We start from the raw sequence: 21,669 nt of genomic DNA on the forward strand, positions 1-21,669 counted from the left end.
TTAACAGAAAAGCTATGTAAAAGTCCTGGGTTAGATCTGCTTTTTAAAAGGTACCTGTTGTGACCCGCCAGTGGCCAGCGGAGTTGGTGGCAGATTCGAACAGTGAGGAGGTTGGGGAGGAACAGGGGCCAGTCCTGGAGTCTGGGGAAGGCTCTGACGAGGGCTCTGCGTTGGAGGCAGAGATGGGGCCAGGGCTGTCCAACAGTTATCGGCTACCTTTGGAGTCAGAGATCAGTGGGGCAGAAGAACAGCTGGAGCCTGTTCCCAGTGTGCACATGTGCAGAGCTGCCAGAAGAAGGGAACAGCTAAGGAACAAGGGTCAACTTGGGAGTAAGGACTCAGGTGGATGGTGAATGGCCCCTCCCATAGGAAATAAGGAGAAGCGAAAGGGGAGTGGGGTTTGCAGGAGACAATTAGTTCAATTCATTAGGGTTCCTGACTTCTTGCCAAGTTATTGCTGCTACAGTATGGCGTTTGGAAGATATCAGCCTGGCAACTCTCCCAGCCTGATAAAGGTCTGTAGTGAAAGACTGTTAGCCAGGATTTTGCTGGAGAGGAATTCCCTTTAAACTAAATAAAAGGGATTTTATCGGGACAAGGAGTCAGCTTCATGATCTTGGGAAGCCCAGGTCAGAACAGTGCTCAATTAAGGGAAAATAATCGGTGTTTCCTTATTCTCAATCCTTTTGTATTTTTTTTGGCTTTATGCTGACTAATTTTGGAAGCCAACATTGCTGGCTTCTTAGGTACAGAAACACACAGGGTGGGATTGCAGCCCTCCTGAGCATAAATTTCATGCATCAACATGAACAGCCAACCATGATGAAAACTGCTCAATGCTGTGATCCAGTTGAATTCTACCAGATTCTGCTGACCGGACTGATTTTCATTTTTGGGGCCTCCTGCCTACAGGGAGTCCTCAGCCTAAGGCCAACAAAGGAGCCCCAACATTTCTGCTCTCCAGTGAGACCTCTGTTAAGTGGGCTTTGCCCTCATTTTTATGACCTTCCTTGCCGCCATCGTTCAGTGAATCCCTGTCATTGACAAGTTAGTCACCTGGTTGTTGAGTGAATCCGGCTTCTCTGTGGACTCTGCTTGTCAGGAGGTTGCAAAAGGGAACCATGTGTCCTTGGGACGCAGTGACTGTCATAAGTACAAACCGGTTGCCAAGCGGGATGAATTTTGATCATATGGATACTGAAAATGTCATAACTGTGAAAAACAGCCATCAAATCACATGTTTCAGTGCTGTTGTAACTTTGAATGGTCACTAAATGAACTGTTGTAAGTCAAGGACTATTGTACTGTGTGCAATTTCTTCCTTTGGCCCAATCTGTTCTGACCAAGGCTTCCAAGACCGTAATTATGCACACGCTTATTTTAAAAACAAGTCTTGTTTTATTGCAACGCTGGGAATTGTTGTCATTCCCAGCCAGTAATGAATCTCAAACAGTCCCTTGAGATAAGCACCCACCTTTCTTTCCTGGGAAGTGCTGCCAATAAGAGAAGTGTCAAATGAACTAGAAAAACAACCAACCGAAGTACAAAGAACTTCAAGAATGAATCTGAACTGAACAAACAACTTTGCTTCCTGCAAAGGTTTTGTCATCTTTGCCTGACTTTTATACCTTAGAGGAGGGACAATCATCCTAGGTCACCCCTTTTGTCTCAGCTGCTCTCACCTTCTAGCAGCTCTGCGCACATGTGCACTGAGAACAGGCTCCCCTTGTTTCTCTGCCTTGCTGCTGCCAGGCTCTGGAGGCTCCGGAGTCAGAACTCCACTCCCAGATGGTCCTGGCCCCATCTCTGCATCGTACACAGGACCCTCGTCCTAGTCCTCTCCAGACTCCCGGACTGGTCACTGTTCTTCCCCATTGTCCGATTCCACTGCCATCTGCACCGGCTGCCAGCGAACCACATCACAAACTGGGCAATTGTAGTTAAATCTTGAAAGGCTCCATTTAATTCAGTCATTACAGACTTCTGGCTCAACCCCAAATGAATTATTAAAACTCCGACATTTACATATTTTATTATTATTATTATTATTATTTGAGATGACTGCTTGTTACAGGATACTGACAGCTGTTGGACATCTGTATACACAGATATGTATTTTTCCCCTTGTAAACACAAATGCATAATATGATAGTTTAACAGAACAGAAATTGTCCTCCTGTTCTTTCATCTTGAAAAGTAGCTTATTCTGAAAGCAAGTTATCCCAAGGAGGTGTTCAGCCCTCTGGTGTGATTGTGTTTTTGGCAAATCTGACTCATGACTTATGAAATAATTGGAGCACGTAAAGGAGACACACAAAATTACTCAGTTGAAAATCTAAGAGATGGAATGAGCAACACTTTGGTATATTTGGAACAGGTGGGACTAACCCCAAAAGGTAACAAAATGTTGGATGAACACTCCAGCATTCTTTAGAAATTGTGAAACGACGAACAACAACAAAAATACACAATCATGTAATGCATTTTCTGCTACACGTTGCAAGAAAGCGCTGTAAGTGTCAGCTCGCTTCCGAAAACACCGTGCCAAAAATTGAAAACATCAGATCTGGTTTTAGCTTTAACTCTTTGGAAAAAGACATCAACCTTAGACATTTTTTTCCCCCCTACACTGACAGAGGAGGAAAACATACAAACACACAGAGTAAAGATTAAATATGAGACAAAGAGTGTGTACCATATGTACACTTGTCACACAAAAAACAGGAATCGTATAAATTAAAATTTCTGTTGGGGCTACAAGCAGATTCAACACTCATTTTCTGTTACTTTTGGTTCACAAAGTTGCTGGGAATGCCACTTTTCCCTCTCACAACTATGTGCCTTCATCAAGTTTGTGGTTACTAATTAATAACTGTGGTTAACATAACCAAGAATTCTGCTTTAACATGGTCTGGACTACAAAATAGGAAGAGAATATGGTGTACCATCACATCAGTGCCAATTCTTCGCGACCAACAGTTAAGATTGTCTCCTCTGGTGTTTCAGGTCTTCCAGTAGTGAGATTTGAAAAATCCTTGCTAATATTAACTAAAGACTGATGGTTGGAATGGAATGAAAAGCGGAAGGCGGAAATTTGGTCTATGGCAGGGAAAGACTGAAGACAGAAATGATGCTTTTGAAGATTATTCACCCCGTTTAAAGAGGGAATCCGTACCGGATGGGTGGTAGAAATAAATGTGGTTTTTTTTGATGAAAGAAGTAAAATTTATGGAGCAAAACTAAACTGGTTCTCTTTGTGCCAGTTGGTTTCAAAACATCTGGAGCCCACGTTAAGATAACAACGGAAGGAATGTGATGGAAAATCAAATTATATTGGGTGGGTATTCTGAGATCAACTCTCTCTATTCTAGTTCCTAAGATATCGAAGTTTTCTATTGTGCTAACGGTAAGAATAGTTTAACCCTGATTTTTTTTTTAGTCTTTCTTTCTTTTCTTATTTTTTTTTTAAAAAGAACACTTATTTTCCCCATAACCACAGAACAGTACATTACTACAAGGTTTCCAAAATGCTGTTTTTGGTCCGTTATCGCTCTTGATTCCAAACCAATTTCCTACTGCCAATTCCACACGAACACGCTAAATGCGAGCTCAAGCTCTGGCATATTTTGGAAGGGGAAAAACAAAAAAAACAAGTGCTTTCTCACTTTGTGCTTCTTGTTTTAATTTGCCTTTTTTTCTTAGCAACAACCATAGGGAACAGAAGTCGCTAGTGAAACCACAGGATTTCGCTCGCCGCCCCCATAAAAAAAAAACAGCCATTCTAGGAATGTGAAGTTATTCGGAAACGCTTACATAAGAAATCCAGCGGCTGCATCAAATCTAAATGAAATTCTTGGAGAACTCTTTGAGGCAAAAAAAAAAAAAAGTCTAAAATAGTAAATGGGCATCTGCCAGGGAGGTCAAGGCAGGGACTCAAAATGGCAGCCATTGGACCACGTCAACATGGCCGCCATCTTAGCCTGTTTAAAACCTCTTTGGATGCCACTTTTAGGACTTTTTATATAGAGTTGGAACCAAAGTCTGTGACAGTGTTCATCAGAGAGGGAAATAAGGAGGGCACATTTTAGAAACTTAAAAAAAGTAGATTGAAATTTAAGTCAATTTCAAAAGTTTCCCCATCTTTGACATTCCTTGTTTGCTTCAACCAGGTGTTGCTATTCAAAGAATGAGCTGAAGGGACACTCAACTCTTTGGACATCGGGGAGGGGGGGGATGGAAAACTCCTTCCTGCATCCGTTACCTTCCACCAAGCAACTGTTAACTATCAAACTCTGTCCATAAATTTGGTTGCTGAGGGTGAAACCATCCAGTTAGCATAAACACTATCATTGGCATATCTTGAAAACACAGCCTTAGGCCCGTCGCTTCTCGCAAGTGGAACAGGGCTCTCTTCGGGCCAGTTCGGGTATGACATGCCTAAAAATGAAAACAGATAATTTTTTCTGCACTGAAGAACCCACACTTCACGTGCAGACAGTAAGGCCCTTGGCAAAACTCCCTTTGCAAATTGCAAGCCAAATGACAAAACGACCCCCGGGCGCCTCCACCCCAAGAAACTCCAAGGTGTTTTCCAAGGAACTAGGACCCAAAGCTGAAACTCACAAAAATAGGGGTACTTCGAGGCAGGCCTGCTGAAAAACGTTTGCTCTTTTTAAAAATTTGAGAAGGTTTTATATATATTTAAGGGAAGGCAAAAACACAAGAGGTTCTTGCAGTGTAAGCATCAATAAATCTCACAATTTGCAAAAAAAAAAAAAAAAGAAAGATTGAAAGCCTCTGCATGTATGTTTTCAATCAAAGACACTGATAGACGAAAGAAGGAAGGTTTATTTGTGTGTTTACAGGCACACACGTAAATGTATATAGATGTGTTTCGAGAGCCTGGAACGTATTCCGTAAGGCCACTGAAATGGATATAAAGCAAAACTTGTTTCTGGCTTTTCGTAAATGGCTTAATTTGTTGTTTGTCTTTAAAAAAAAAAAAAACTTGTAAGGTGCTCAGAGTGGTTTTGGAATTGGGCAGAGTAATAATAATACCCAGCACAATCCCTTGATCCCATCAAGCCTGAGGTTCTCGCAAATGAAATACTAAATCCAGTATCTTATAGGGAATCTTATCATACCCATTGAAAAGAGCCACACTTTCCACCCACTTCCCACCCCCAAAAATTCTGGATTTCAAAACTTGGCATGGAAACTATTTAAGTGCCTGACTACAAATGTAAGAATTGGGGGCTGGGGGTTTTGAGCCCCTGGACATGACAAACAAATGGAAAGGCACAGCTTGAATTAAAAATCATTCCAAGGCCTTTGATGGCATGTGCAACATTTAATTAGAAGACCAAAATGTAGGAGTTTTGGCAAGATCTGTCTTTACTGTCCCATCTCACCACCACAATAACAAAGCACATTCCTTCGAAGATACTTGCAACCACATTCAAAACAGGGTGTAGAGGCTAAACATTTTCATTGGGGGAGAAAAGAACAAGCGACAACCCCAAAAGCATGTGAAAACAGTAATGGTTGCTTTCGTGGGCTCACTCAACCATTCTCTATCGAGCGGTGGCGACTTCCCTACAGTTTTCAGCTGAATCTTTCAGCTCTTCCCCCAGACCTGTCTGAAAAATCCCACTGCTCAGTAAGCAGGCATGACTGAACAGAAACGTAACATATAGGAGGCAACATTTCTGATTGTGAATTTCCATCCGAATCCAAAACGGGAGCGGACTCTAAAATGGTGAAAAGGAGAGGCTCAACCCAAACTTTTAAGCCGTAAAAACAGGGATGCTTAAAAAAAAAAAGAAGACACCACCTCCCAAAATAAATTAATAAAAATAGGATTTCAATGCTCTAACCCCAGACATACACAAAAAGGACAATTTTTTTAATTGGATAATGGCTAGCGTATTTTTTCCCCTGAGAGTGCTTCCCTGATTGTAGGATTTTTGTCTTTCTTAGACTACGTATCTATATCCAAGTATAGATAGATAGATAGATAGATAGATAGATAGATAGATAGATAGATAGATAGATAGATAGATAGAGATTGGTTGCACGTTTTCACATCCTTTAAGTGTTATTTTTTGTTGTTGTTATTGTTGAACACAGCTGTCAAAGATGGCTAAAGGAAGAGCCTACAGCAGAGCTTGACAGAAATGAAGAAAGAAAGAAAAAAGGAGAGAAGGGAGGGGTTCTTGCCAAGCAAAAGTTTGATTGGTTTCATACCAAACAAATGATACTCGGAAGGGGAAGTACAGAGAGCAGTGAGGACAGTGCAGAAGAGGAAATCAGTTTTGGGAGGTTGTGTGTGGCTAGAATCTAGTAAATGCATGTGAAATTCTACCATAGAGTTTGTTTTCAATCCATGTGGAAGGAAGAGTTCGAGGAACGGGAACATTATTACAATCCACAAGCGGCATCTCTTCTTCTGAGAGTCCATCATCGTAAAGCAGAGAGTCCGAAGGAGTGGACGCGGCCAGATCTAAATAGTCCTAAGCCAAGAAAAGAGAAAAGAGGGTTAAGGACAGAGGCCTTTGGGTCTCCATTCAAGTCACAGACTAAAAATGTCAGGCGCAACTAGCAACCAGAGCCGCATGGGGAGAGTTCAAGCTAACTACTTCATTGTGTTCTGCCTGTAATACAGGAATCTCCCGAGCTTGCCTTGCCTTGAGAAGGGAGAGATAAAGGTTCCAATAGAGGTTTTAGGTCTCTTGTCCCAAAGGGTGCTTTTTTCCCCAAGAGGCAACTGGACTTTCTGGTTTTTCTTTGAAGACGTTTCACTTTTCATCCAAGAAGCTTCTTCAGCTCTGATGAACGGTGGAGGATGGAAGGATTTATATTCCTTGCAGACAGCTGGTCATTTGCATTCTGTCCTTGCAGACAGCTGGACATTTGCATTCTAAAAGAATTCTAAAATTGTAAAAGAACACCCTTGGAAGGGTGTGGGAGTAGGAATGGATTTCCAGAGGAAAAAATTGCAGAGTACAGGAAGCAGGAGCACCACTCAGGTGACCCTGAGGACACAGATAAACCTCCAAGTGGCCTCAATGACTCTCTAAAAAGAGGCAAATGACCAGCTGTCTGCAAGGAGTGTAAATCCTTCCATTCCCCACCATCCAGTCAGAGCTGAAGAAACTTCTTGGATGAGAAGTGAAACATCTTCAAAGAAAAACCAGAAAGCCCAGCTGCCTCCTGAAAAAAGCACCTTTGGGACAATTTTGACCAGGATGATGAAGAAGCTCCATAGACTTTTAGATCTCTTGCAGCTACACAATGATTCAAGGGTAATTCCCTGCTTGAGCCCTCTTCCCTGCCTCGCTGGGCATTTTCCAATAAAAATTCAGTTTAGAGAGATTCAGAATATTTTATTGTCTGGAAAACTAGCAGCCCTGGAGACATTTTTCCTTGGAATCAGTCCAATTCATGTTCCCTTAGATATCTGCTGAAGTTCTCCAGTTCTCCTCAACTTAAGCAGCAGTTCTTTGCCAACACACTAACATCTGGCAAGGAAGTCCTTTAGAAACCCACAGCCTACTCATCCAGCATTATATCTCTTTCAGGAGACCGGATCATCAATTTGCTACAGAAGCCTCTCTGAATAATTCTTTGTCTGAAATTATGGAGATTTTTTTTGTTCAGAAGCACTGAATTCATGCACATCTGGTACTGCTGAATATGGAAGATTACACCCCCCCCCCAAGCAAATACAACATACTTTGCATACATTAGAATCTTCACTAAAAGCTCTGGGGCAGATCGGAGGGGTATCGTGTGATCACATCACAACTCAACATCATGTGGATTTAATCTCATTGCAAGACATGGTCTTCTATTAAAATTGCACCATGTTAAAAACAAACAAACAAACAACCACACCAAAGCAAGGAGTTGCGTACTTACACAACCTACAGAAAGGAGAAAGCCATTCGCAAGGTTGGGGAAACCCCAAGATCAGCAGAATTGCGCCAACCTTCACTGTAAAAAAATGTCCTTCGATTTCGCGAGTTTTCTTCCGCAAGGGAGAGAGTTCATTTAAATTTCATTCCAAAGGTTCCTGAGAACTTCTTTTACATTTATGTTGATCGTGTTTGGGGATTTATTTTTGGGTAACAAGGAGAGATGGCTTTTTTATCTCTTAGGAGGTGCAGATGGGCAATACTGATAGTTTTCTTTTATGATATCCTCTTTCCTTTAATTTTAACCTCCCCGATCCCCGACTTCCCGATCTGAGAAAACTTCAAGAAGGAACGATGAAACAGAGCATTCACACATACTCCTTGTACACTATGCAACAATGCTCACACACTCTATCTATAGCTAGTCCTCAATTTATGACCACAATTGAGCTCTTTTGTTCCTGAGCAAGACAGTTATTACACGAATTTTGCTCCATTTTGCCCCATGTGATGTGTTGTCGCTGGGGTGGGGTGGGGTTATTATTGTCAGGATTTCAGCAGTTACCCCAGTTAAATCATGAGTCTCGAGCCAAACTTCCAAAACTTCAAAAGGATTTATTGGGAGTAAACATGTCCGGCACTGCCTGGGTGTAGCAGATTCTGAGACATGTAATTCACTGTCACCCTTGACCCTGGTTTTCCCTCCACCCCTGGGTTTATCACAATTCATATTCTCCAATGGGACACATCCATAGCCCAGAGTCATCAATCATACTCTCCAACTAGATTTTTGCACGGCAGAAACTTCAGTCACCTAGTTTTACTATCTTTGAAAACTATTTATGGAATGCACTTTTGATTTCCAAGCTGCCACATTCCTCCCCCCCTCCCTTTCTGTTGGCAACTCTAAAAAGACCATCGAAATATTTTATGAGTTGACAATTATATTATTATATTAATTTATTATGTGACTATTCTCTTTTATTCATTTTATTGTTTTTTATATGAGGCTTTTAATACTCCTGTAAGCCGCCTTGAGTTGCTGTGTGTGAATAGGTGGCAATATAAATTTCCTAAAATAAAATAAACAATTTCTTGCCCACTGTTGTTAAGGGAATCCCTGCTGTTGTTAAGTTAGTCACATGATTGTTGAAATGAACCTGGCTTTCCCACGGAAAGTGTTGGGGTTAGCCAGCAGTGGGTGCGGATGGCTGAGGAGAGTGAGGACTCAGATGAGGGGTCAGGACCATGGGGGAGTGAACTGCTGCCTTCAGAGATTGTGGGGGCTGGCAGCAGCAATGAGGAGGTTCCCGAGGAGCCTGTGCCAAGTGCACATGCACGCAGGATTGCTCAGAGGAAAGAACAGTTACAGCAGCACAGGCAACTTGGGAGTAAGGCTGCAAGGTAATGGCCCCTCCCTCAAGAGATAAAAGCCAGCTGTGAATCGGAAGTTCTTTGCAGGAAGCAAAGACATTCTGTAACTCGAGCGTTGTGGACATTGCAGTATCTTAGCTGGTATTTGAAGACTCTCGTGTTGTAAAATATTTCTAGGTAACCTTATCTGTGATCCTTGGCAGCCTTGCACAGTTTTGGCAAGGCTTGTGCTTATCAAAGTTAATTAGTTTGCAGCAGCCTTTAAACCAGGGATTTGTAAGAATCATTAAAAGGCTTTGGTTCTTGTTTGTTTTATTGGAAAAGGGTTTGGGTCAGAACAGAAGGTCAAAAAACAGGATCACATGATCTTGAGATGTTGCAACCATCCTAAGGACGAGTCAGTTACCAAACACTTGAATTTTGACGATGTGACTGTGGGGTCATTAAGGGGTCATTAAGCATGAAAAGTCACTTTTTTTCCAGTACCGTTGAAACTTTGAATGGTCGCATGCCGAGGACTCCCTATACAAGAATTCCATCAAACTTTTATTGGGAAGGCATTTTTAGGTACAACCAGGAAGTGGGTTGCTACTGGTTCGGACTGGTTCGGGCAAAACGCACGCTCATTGAAACGGTTCTAACACCGGTTGAATCCCACCACTGGGTGCGACTTATTTCGCATCAGATTGAATGAGAACTAAGTAAAATAATAATAATACTGTAATTTCTCCATTTGGAAAACATCTCAGGCAGGCTTTTTACCTCAAGCAGGAAAATTTCCCTTAAAAAAAAGCCCTGAGATTTGAGTTATTGTGTGCCAATGGATTGTTAAAACTTTTAAAACTTGCACAGTTTGGAAAAGGAGCTGTTCCTTTTAGTCTCTGTTCCTTCTTTCCAGAAATAGAAAACAGGCAACCCTATTACCATGTTTCCCCGAAAATAAGACCCTGTACTATTTATTTCTTTATTTTTTGGCCACCAAAAAAGGCACCAGGTCTTATTTTCAGGGGATGTCATCCACTGACTAACCTCACTTGTGCCGCTTCCTTTTCGCTGTCAGAGACCTTCAGAAACTTCTTCTTCTGTGGCTGGCAAGGCTTTCCTGAAGGCCTCTGCAAGCCGATAATTGCGTTCTGGATCGATCCGGAGTTTTGTTCTCAACTACAGAGGCCTTCAGGAAACCTTGCCAGCCTTGCCAGCTGAAGAAGTAATGAGCCAGCCAGGCAGGGGTTGAGGGGTGCGAGGCCTGGCTACAACCGTCCAAAGGTAAGTAGTAGGGCAGCTCCAGACATTTTCATACACCTGTTGGGCTGAATTCCCATTTTGTACTTCCGAAAGCTGCCCAAAGAGATGAGATATTATGTGAAACGGCCTTTCTTTCTTTTTGTGCTGAAGGTGACACTGCTTCAGGGATGGGATCCGACTGGCATAACTACCGGTTCTGTTGCTCTGTGTCATGTGCGCATGCAGAAGTCGGGCGAGTGCAATTTGCAACCTGCTGAGCTGCCCGGACAGCTGAGCAGTGCTGCGTGCAAGTGCGCAGTGGTTGGAAAAGCCCTTTTTTTCTGCTTTTTCAGCCGCAGCTGTGCCACGCAAAGCAGCTGCGGTTGAAAAAGCAGGAAATAAAGGTCAGGTAGGAGCCCAGGTGGGCGGGTGGGCCAAAACAGCAGCAGACACAGAACCAGTTCTGTGTCTGCTTCTCTTCAAAGCAACCGGTTCTACAGAGGTGGACAGAACCTGTAGAATCCCGCCTCTGCACTGCTTCCTTTAAATTAAACGGTGATGTTTGATTGCTATTGATTGAAAATATCCGTTTCGAACATTTGAACAACTGGAAGTCCGTGCATTTGCCATACGCTAAATAAAATGAATAAATTTGATTGCTACCGTATAATCAGAGCCGGCCTGTGCATATGTACACAAAAGTATTTTGCACTCTGCAGTTCTATCTGACCTTAAATGTTGCCTTAATCTAAATAACTGCAGCATGTCTGATCCCAAGTGATTAGCTGGGCTTTTCTCCCTTCCTGCCTTTCAAATATCCTTTCTTTAAATCTCTCCTTAAACAAGTTCTATTCAATTGCGACCAAGGGGGGATAGACACTCCAAGAGAAATTTACCAATCACCCCCCCAATGATACCTACGTAAGCGCTAATAAATTTGGAAAGGTTCTTACCCGGCTCTTGACCATCATTTTTTCTAATTCTTTACTGATCTCAGCAAACGTTGGCCTTTTATCTGGTTCCTGTTTCCAGCAGTGAAGCATCAAATTGTACCTTTAAGAAAAGGAGCAAACTTTTAATTTTCAGATAAAGAGGAGGAGGAGAGGAGGAGGAGGAAGAGGAGAGGAAGAGGAGAAGAAGAGGAAGAGGAGGAAGACAAGAAGAGGAGAAGAAAAAGGAGGAGGGGGAAGAGGAGGAAGAGGAGGAGAAGAAAAAGGAGGAGGAAGAGAAAGAGAAGAAAAAGGAGGAGAGGAAGTGGAGGAAGAGGAGAAGAAAAGGGAGAAGAAGAGGAGGAGAGGAAGAGGGGAGGAGTGGCGTAGTAGGAGTAGTAATAATAATAATTCCAGGATTCCAATATTTCTGTTTTGTTGGTTTTGTGAAGGTGGTATTGGAATCTACTGGAATGGGGCACCCTATGAAATAAGCAATTACAAATCTCTGTCCCATATCTTTTGTTTTCAATTTTCCTTGTGTATTTTATGACCTTTTCAGAACCTCCCACTCCCCACAAAAAAGCTTTAGGACAAATCCAATAGATTTCTCCAACACATGTATATACATGCGTGAAGACTGATGTTAGGACTTTTGCTGAAATGCATTAGTTCAACAAATTCATACCCAACGTGTCCACTGTCTGAAATCGTAAAATATTGCAAAGAATATAAAAACAATTAATATATATATATTTTCTTCTTTCATCAGCCCTGTAACTATTCTTTTCCCATCTTAGGTAAAGTCTAAGAAAGCAAAAGGACTGAGCAATAGCAAGCCCTGGTTCTCGCTGAAGGAGAAACTGGAGAATATAATTATGGGTAAGGGTCTTAAGGATTTGACTGGTATTTCCCAACTATGATGCACACCTATGGACCTGGATTCTCAACCAGGGCCATCTTCAACAACACAAGTTCATCCTTAGAAGACAATGTTTGTAGCTCAGGACTGAACTGTGGACTTCTGAGCTTGGTTGTTTTCTTGAAGACATTTCATTACCAGACCAGGTAACATCTTCAGTGCACATCTTCAACTACTGCCCTGTAGATATGATGTAGTTGGGTAATGAAATGTCTACAAGAGAACAGCCAAGCTTAGGGAGCACCAGGCCTAGAAGTTGCTAAGAGGAAGAAACCAAATTTGATGAACCCATTAATCATCTTTCCTCTGTGGTACAACAGACCTTCATCCCTTTGGGATCATGGTTAAAAGTTTAAAGGCTGCCTGTGATTTCTCCTCCATGGTGAGGAAAATAATTCCTCCTAGACAGTTCAGGCACACACATGTTGCATCCTCAAGGCTGTAGAAGCCAAGGAGCTGCCAGTCATGTCACGACACCATCACACCAATTATATGATTGATGTCCTTGGCAGATGATGCCATGGTGAAGTGGAGTTCACCTGCTGTCCTTTGTTTCGCCAACACAGCTGGCGGCACACTCGGACAGTGAGGAGGTTGGGGAGGAACATGGGCCAGTCCTGGAGTCTGGGGAAGGCTCTGACAAGGGCTCTGCGTCGGAGGCAGAGATGGGGCCAGGGCCGTCTGACAGTTATCAGCTGCCTTCGGAATCGGAGATCAGTGGGGAAGAACAACTGCTGGAGCCTGTTCCCAATGTGCACATGCGCAGAGCTGCTGGGAGAAGGAAACAGCTAAGGAACAAGGGTCGACATGGGAATAAAGGCACAGGTGGATACTGAATGGCCCCTTCCATAGGGAATAAAGAGGAGCAAAGGGGGAATAGTGTTTGCAGGAAACAATTAGTTCAATTCATTAGAGTGAAGATCTATTCTTGAGTCATTGTTGCTACAGCATGGTCATTGCTGCTACAGCATGGCATTTGGAAGATATTGGCCAGGCAACTCTCCAAGCCTGATCAAGGTCTGTAGATGTGCAATCTCTTGAAAGACTGTTTGCTGGGACTTTGCTGGAGAGGAATTCCCTTTAAACTAAATAAAAGGGGTTTTATCGGGATAAGGAGTCACCTTCATGATCTTGGGAAGCTTAGATCAGAACACCCTTATGGATGATCGCGTTCAACCAACTCACAGAAATCTAAGAGAAAATAGCTGATTGTATTCCTTCCTGAATTGGATATGATCCTTCTGAATTGCAACATTGCTTATCCAAGGATACTTACATCTCCTCACTGCAGTTTTCCGGCTTCTCCATTCTATAACCTGTTTTTAAGAGGTTAAATAGCCTCTCTGGAGCAATTCCTGGATATGGGTTACCCCCGAGGGTCACGATTTCCCATAACAGCACTCCAAACGACCATCTAAGGGGGGGAAAGAATTGTTTTAAAAAAAATCAGAAGCAGTTACTTCTGCAGACAAAGAAACCTTGCAAAGTATCCCAAAAGAACTGAGGACAGACCACATTTGAAGAGAAACTCTATTTTTCTTGCCAGCTTTCCAAATTTCTTTCTTACAATCAAATATCGAGTTGCAAAGGGCAGGCTGTAGTAAAATTTCACCCCAAAAGAGGTTTTTTTTTAACTTTGCAAGTTGCTGAGCTGTTGTAAAATCACAAACATGAAGCCTTTTATTTAAAAAAAGTATATAACTTTGGCTCTCAGATAAACTTAAATTTGGTCAGCACCCAGAGGATTGTATATGGGGTCCTTATTACTGCAAGGAGCATGGTTCTACCAATACTCCATGTACACCTTAAACCTATTTGCTGCAGCCTAATATATTTGTCAGACAACACTTAAACAAGAGTGACCTTGTTTTGCTGGATCAGACCTAAGGTTTATCTACTGCAGCTAAAAAAACTTCGTAATTGCAGACCGTAAAGGAATCAGTTCTTAGTCCAGGGTCAGTCTTCTTCAGTGGGTGCAGATTCTACAGAAGATCACTTCTTTTTTTAAAAAAAAATAAATGCATGGTATGTCTAGTTTAATGAAAAGAAGAACCGGGGGTGACACGATAGCAATCCTGCAATATCTGAGGGGCTGCCCCAAAGAAAAGGGAGTCAAGCTATTCTCCAAAGCCCCTGAAGGCAGGACAAGAAGCAATGGAAGGAAACTAATCAAGGAGAGGAGCAACCTGGAATTAAGGAGGAATTTCCCAACAAGTGAGCACAATTAATCAACGATCAACATGCCTTCAGAAATTGTGTGTGCTCCATCTCTGAAGGCTTTCAAGAAGAGGTTGGGCAACCTTTTGTCTGAAACAGTCTAGGGTGTCCTGCTTGAGGAGGGTTTAGAAGATCTCCAAGATCCCTTCCAACTCTGTTATCCTGGTGCTAACAGGTAACCATTCTAAATCATCCATTTTTATTTCATGCCCTCATCCCTGTTTATCTGCTGGTAACCGCTAGACATACAGAAATATGGACATGCTAACATTTGCTGGAGATGTGTGTCTCCAAATAAATGCTTATTAAATAACCCAGTTAAGACTAAATTTGTGAAGCTGCTGTCATCACTTTTTTTCTTCTTTTTTTGTGGCTGTTGCAGTCAACGTTGGCTACTCCTCAACGTTCTGTGGTTTCTTTGTCCCCCGCTTACTGAAATATGAGCGCAAGTCTTCACTGCTGAACATCATTACTCTTTAGTCTGAGAACGTAGCTCTGATGATGTATTGTGATACCAAACAACCCGCAGTTGGTTTTCTTTAGCACTTGAAATAGAATCCGGCTGTGGTCTTCCGATTTGCAAAATTCCCCTAACCTCACTGCGCTTGTCTCAAAGTGGGCTCCAGAAGCACACATGAGATCCTCCAGCCAGGATGTTGTGGATTCTCAAAGAAATTATAGGGGGTGGGAAGAGACTCAAGGGTTGAGTTCAAGTCTAGCCACCTAACACTCAAGACTAAATCAGCACTAGACAAGTCAATGGAATTCATAAGAGGTTGGACTTAAGACCGTTTATAGGAATGCAACAATTCCAGGCTGATGACTTGCTTAACTTCATCCACCGTCTCTTCCAGCTCTTCACCTAATACTACAGTAGCTGCCCAAATGAGCGAATGCTGTAAGGAGCTTCCCTTTTTTTTAAGAGAAAAAAAAAAGAACAAGAGAGAATAACAGAGTTGGAAGGGACCTTGGAGGTCTTCTAGCCCAACCTCTTGCCCAGGCAGGAAACCCTGTATCATTTCAGAGAGGGTTATTCTATGTTGGAAACACCTCCTCCAAGTTCCAACCTCCATTTTTTTTTTTTTTTGAAGTAACAAAAAAGCCAGGATATTACAAAATCTGAACAGCTAAAAGAGCTACATTATTCATCTGTTGGATCAACCTTAGGTATGAGTATCAGTTGAAAAAAAAACAAAACAAGAAATGTTTGAAATGACGTCATAGAAGCCTGAAATGACATCCTACAAACCTGACATAATAACCTATAACAACATAAATTGTATCATTTGCCTAATTCAGAATACAGTGCAAATATTTAAGATGTAAAAAAGACGTTGAGACTCTAGAAAGAGTGCAGACAAGAGCAACAAAGAGGATTAGGGGACTGGAGGCTAAAACATACAATGAACGGTTGCAGGAACTCGGTATGCCTAAGAAGAACTAGGGGAGACATGATAGCAGCTTTCCAATATTTCAGGGGCTGCCACAAAAAAGAGGGGGGGGGTCAATCTATTCTCCAAAGGACCAGAAGGCAGGACAAGGAAGCAATGGCTGGAAACTAATCAAGGAGAGAAGCAACTTAGAATTAAGGAAAAATTCCCTGACAGTTAGAGCTATTAACCAGTAAAACAACTTGTCTCCAGAGGTTGTGAATGCTCCAACACTGGAAGATTTTAAGAAGAGATTGGACAACCATTTGTCTGAAATGGTGTAGGGTTTCCTACTTAGGCAGTGGGTTGGACTAGAAGACCTCCAAGGTCCCTTCCAACTCTGTTATTCATATTCTATTCTATTCCTCATCTGTAAATGTTCTCGTAATGATGTGACACACAGGACATATTTTTGAGCCATTTATGCAACGATGCCAGGGCATGCATGCCCCCACTTTGCCCCGAGGATACCGCAAAGTCTCTTGAACACCATTGACCCCCGTGGAGATACTGCTTGGATGTCAAGATACAAATTTCCAATAGCGTAAATCAACTTACACATCACTCTGCGTTGTGTAGATGTGGTCGAAGAGGGACTCTATGGCCATCCATTTTACAGGTATTCGACCCTGTTGGAAGAGAGAGAGAAATGACATATATATGACTTGTTGCAAGCGGATCTGAACGTTACTCCCAAAGCCACAATCCGCCAACAGTTCTTTTTTATTATTATTTTAATCCCCTTGTTTTCAGTTTCCTTCATTGCTTTTTCTTTCTTTTCTTAATTGACTTTCAGGCAATGGATTTTCCAGCTATACTAACTTGGCCCAGCCAAGACTCAAATGTTATGATGTGAAAGCATTCCCTCAGTTATCTAGTTACCAGAATTGATAGAAACAGAATGACGGAGCCGGAAGGGACCCTGGAGGTCTTCTAGTCCAACCCCTGCTCAAACAGAAACCCCTACACCATTCCGGACAAATGGCTCTCCAGTCTCTTCTTTAAAAAAAAAAAAAAAACTCAGCGATGGAGCACCTACAATTTCTGGAATTTTAATATGCTTTCTTTTCTTTTTTAAATCCCCCTTGCTGTTGAAATGTAGAGCCAGCAGGGTCTAGTGGTGAAGCCACCAGGGTTAGAAACTAGGTGAGTCCTAAGTCCTGCCTTAGCCATGAAAACCATCCGGGTGATTTTGGGAGAATCCCTCCCAGGGTTGTTGCGGTGGGGAAAATAGGAGGAGGAAGATGTGTCGGATGTTTGCCTGCCTTGAGTTGTTTGTGAAAATAATAAAAAGGCGGGATATAAATAAACGAATGAATAAAAGACGCTGTGAGGTTTGTTGTGGCGTTGGGCGCGTGAGTGGCGGCACTGGCGTGATGAACCTCATGAAGACCAATTTCTGGTAGAATTTGGGGGAGAGAAACAAACCAGAGTCTCTGCTGCATCTGCGTTCCTTGCTCCACACACCCCATCCGCACCCTAGCTTGATTTTTATGCCTGCGCTCCACCCCACCTTGTACTACCAGACAGTGGACGGGCCTTTACTAGGCCTTATTTTTGGGGTGGGGCTTATTTCAAGCTCAGGTGTGAAAATCAGGCTAGAGCTTATTTTCGGGGTAGGTCGTATTTTCGGGGAAACAGGGTATTTATGCTCTCTCTCTCTCTCTCTCTCTCTCTTCCTCCCTCCCATCATCATCAAAATTATCTATCTATCTATCTATCTATCTATCTATCTATCTATCTATCTATCTATCGTATCTATCATCACTCTATCATCCATCTATCTATCTATAGTATCTATCTATGGTATGCATTGATCTGTCTATCTATCTACCTACCTACCTACCTATCTACCTACTCATTTTTAAACTTGGCAGAGGGACTTATTTTATTGACTTTTCTTGAGCAAGCAACATTTTGAAGCACCTCGTATTTCCCACACAGATACTACTTGCAATATGAAGAGTCTGACCCTCTTCCAAAAACTATCCAATAGCTGGTTGTCATGGCATCCCAGGGCAGAAAACAGAATAGAATAGAATAGAATAGAATAGAATAGAATAGAATAGAATAGAATAGAATAGAATGGAATGGAATGGAATGGAATGGAATGGAATGGATTGGAATGGAATGGAATGGAATGGAATGGAACGGAACGGAATGGAATAGAAGTGAATAGAAGTGAATTGAATTCTTTATTGGCCAAGTGTGATTGGACACGCAAGGAATTTGTCTTCGGTGCAAATGCTCTCAGTAGAAACCATTAGAGAGCATATCACTGAGGCAGCCATCGTCGACGCCATCTTGGATCTGCCCTAAATCCCATTTTAACTTATGCATTCTATACAGCCTTTATTTTTATTTGCTCTGAAACTTCCAGGATTCAGGTTTTGATGGATAACTTCAAATTCTTAATGTTGTAAGGGTGGAATTAATTTTTCCCCTCATGCTACATTACCTAACATGTCTCCTTTTTCCCCCCAGGTTAAAAAAAAAACCTAAAACCCCAATGCTATGATCTTCCCTCTATCGTGTCCCCTAAGAACAGTTCTAGCCCCGCCCTTTTTTTTAGCCTTTCGAAGTGTACAATATCCTTTTTGGGGTTGCAGTGATGCAGCGCCCCTTCCAAATTCAACGTTCGAAGCCCCTCGCGGCTGCTGATGGTTCCTTCAAATAAACAGTTCATTGTGGCAAATAAATTAACTGTCTACCTCACCTTGCTCCTCTTGACGTAAGAGTCCTCTTCATAAACGTCGCGAGACAAACCAAAGTCAGAAATCTTCATTTTACGCCCTTCGGCTACTAAGACATTCCTGGCTGCTAAATCCCGATGCACAAGCTTGGGAGAAACACACATATGCACACGCAAAGAAATTAATAGATGTGCCCCACCATGGAGAAGTTTATGGAAATAGGTTGGGTGGGAAGGGGAAGGGCCATACCTTCATTTCAGCAAGGTACTGCATGCCACGGGAGATCTGCCACGCAAAGGAGATCAGATCGCCCATGGTGAGGGCCCGCTCATCCGGATTGTCCAAGTAGCTGGAATTTCTGTTCGTGTCGCCTCCCACGTAGCTGGTTCCCACTTTCCGGCTTTCCCTCAGGAAACTCCGCAAGGAGCCGTACTTTGCATACTCCACTATTAAGTATAAAGGCCCTGAGGTCAAACAAAGGGTGGGGGGGAAATGCAGATCAATCAACTTGCCCTCAACAGATATACCTGTGGGGGAAAAAAATATGGCAAGGTCCTTATTTATATATTGTTTTAGTTTGCACCAATGTCAGTTTCACACACCTCACGTTCAGAAGTGTTATCATCTCAATTGGGGGATTACTCTTCAGTATGAAATTTTGGGAATTCAGACTTCTTCAGACTTCCGTCCTTCTTTCTCCCTCCTTCCTTCTTTCCTTCTCCCTCCTTCCCTCGCTCCTCCCTCTCTTCCTTCCCTTCCTTCCTTCCCCCTCCTTCCTTCTTCTTCTCCCTCCTTCCCCCTACCTCCCTTCCTTCCTTTCTTCCCTCCCTCCCTCCTTCCTCTCTTCCTTTCCTTCCTTCTTTCCTTCCTTCCTCTTCCTCCTTCCTTCCTTCCCCCTTCCTCCCACCCTCCCTCCCTTCTTTCTTTCCTTCCTTCCTTCCTTCTTTCCTTTTCGTGACCCTTTGAGAGCTGTGTATAACAAAACTTCATTTTAATGTAGGCCGATTAGTAAACATTCAAAGTGACAATAAAGTTATTCTAAGTTCTAAATACATACCATCCTGGCTACAAGCACCATAGAGTCTGATGACGTGAGGATGGTTCACCTGTTTTAAAAGGTTGAACTCAGAATGCAAATCCCGGAGCTCACTTGAAGAAGCATTTTCTGTGAAACAGAGAGCAGGAAGAGACCTATTATTAAGGCACCCCGACTATGACTTGAGGCAGGATTTAGCAATTACATGCTAGAGTATTACATAAATAGTGGAGAAATGGCTCTCCTTTCCATGATATGATGGCAAAGATAAGCTATTTTTTTAATATTCAAAACGACCTTGTGCAATAGCCGCCAAATCAAGGTGATGAAACACCTCAATTTGAGAAAAGCGGAATTTAAATTAGCTCCACCGTTTCCTTGTGCTTTTGGGCCACTTGAACATGTTGGCTGTGGCCTTAAATGGGTAGTTTTCTAACTTGGCCACTTGAAGATGGGCAGGCTTCAACTCCCAGAGTTCCCCACCTGGAACGGGCAAATTAAATTCAACTTCAATTCTGGGAGCAGAAGTCCACACATCTTATGCCAAGTTTGAAAAAAAAAAAAAAAACGCTGTCCCAAATCTGCTAATCGAGTCCAATGATCAAACTTACACAAAACCTCATTTTGTAAACCAGAGTTGCTGGAGTTGGGTGGCATTTAAAATGTAAGGGATCATAATGTCAGAGTGTTTGCAGAGTGCTATTATGAGACAACCCAGGAGCAAAACACAGCACACAGAGGCTTAGACATTTAATGGTGGTTTATCTGTAAGACATATACAGGAATATACGTGGTAGGCAAAATGCCTTACAAGCAATCAATCTTACTACACAGAGAACTCTGCAATGGATACAGGACACAAGGAGAGAGAACACGCCCTCTAATAGCTGCCTTTATATAGACACCTCTTAAAGGACTTCTGTGGACCCATTCTTTGTCTTAAAAGGACACTACCAATGTTGATTCATCCTTATTGCATCAACCTTACATTACATCAGTCTTATATTGCATCAACCTTACAGCAACTGGTCAACTCTTAATCTCAATCCCAGCTATGGAAAAATCTCATCTTTGTTTGCCTTGGTGCTCTCTGAGTTTGGTTGTTGTTGTTGTTTTGCAGACATTTTATTACCCACACTAGGTAATATCATCAGTGCTAGTGAGGAATGGGGCTTGCTCTCACTTTATAGACTCCCACCAACACCGACCCAGCAAGCTACAGAGTAACCCCACTCCTTACTAACACTGATGGCGTTATCTAGTTGGGTAATGAAATATCTGCAAGGAAAAAAAAACCAAGTTCAGAGAGCACCAAGGACCTGTCATTTCATAACTGAGCTATAAATATTCTCCTTTATAGCCATCTTTGGGGTTTTTGTTTTAATCTTCCAAGGTACATCATAAAGAAAGCCCATTTTTACCACCCATCTGTCTACTGAATAGCAATAGTCCTTATACTTATATACTGCTTCACAGTGCTTTACAGCCCTCTCTAAGCGGTTTACAGAGTTAGCATAATCTGGGTCCTCATTTTACTGACTTCGGAAGGATGGAACACTGAGTCAGTAGCGATAGCAATAGCACTTATATACTTATATACCGCTTCACAGTACTTTTACATTCCTCTCTTAAGTGGTTTGACTCCAACAATCTGGGTCCTCGTTTTACCGACCTCGGAAGGATGGGAGGCTGATAGCACTTAGACTTACATACCGCTTCATAGTGCTTTTATAGCCCTCTCTAAGCAGATTACAGAATCAGTCTATTTCCCTCAAATAATCTGGGTCTTCGTTTCACCGACCTTGGGAAGATAGAAAGCTGCGTCAACCTTGAGCCGGTGAGAATCGAACTGCCAAACTGCTGGCGGTCAGCGGTCAGCAGAATTAGCCTGCAGTACTGCATTCTAACCACTGCGCCACCACGGCTCA

General features: G+C 42.4%; 1 protein-coding gene across 2 annotated transcripts in view; it reads right to left on the reverse strand.

Moving 5' to 3' along the window:
- Positions 1–1,888: 1,888 nt before the first annotated feature.
- RET (ret proto-oncogene) overlaps positions 1,889–21,669 on the reverse strand; it is a 92,644-nt gene continuing 72,863 nt past the window's right edge. Inside the window, exons 13-20 of one of the 2 annotated variants that reach the window (XM_026714552.2) lie at positions 19,763–19,870; positions 18,955–19,169; positions 18,729–18,851; positions 16,571–16,641; positions 13,642–13,779; positions 11,468–11,567; positions 6,365–6,512; positions 1,889–4,437 (exon numbers count right to left, since the gene is read on the reverse strand). In XM_026714552.2, coding sequence (XP_026570337.1) covers positions 4,286–4,437; positions 6,365–6,512; positions 11,468–11,567; positions 13,642–13,779; positions 16,571–16,641; positions 18,729–18,851; positions 18,955–19,169; positions 19,763–19,870 — 1,055 coding nt within the window. In that variant the 3' untranslated portion in view covers positions 1,889–4,285. Of the gene's footprint in view, positions 4,438–4,997; positions 6,513–11,467; positions 11,568–13,641; positions 13,780–16,570; positions 16,642–18,728; positions 18,852–18,954; positions 19,170–19,762; positions 19,871–21,669 lie in introns of those variants that run through there. The other variant, XM_087932154.1, reaches the window with a different exon arrangement.

The sequence above is a fragment of the Pseudonaja textilis genome, chromosome 4, assembly GCF_049901715.1.
Source record: "Pseudonaja textilis isolate UNSWEBS1 chromosome 4, rPseTex1.2, whole genome shotgun sequence".
In the NCBI taxonomy this organism is placed as follows: Eukaryota; Metazoa; Chordata; class Lepidosauria; order Squamata; family Elapidae; genus Pseudonaja; species Pseudonaja textilis.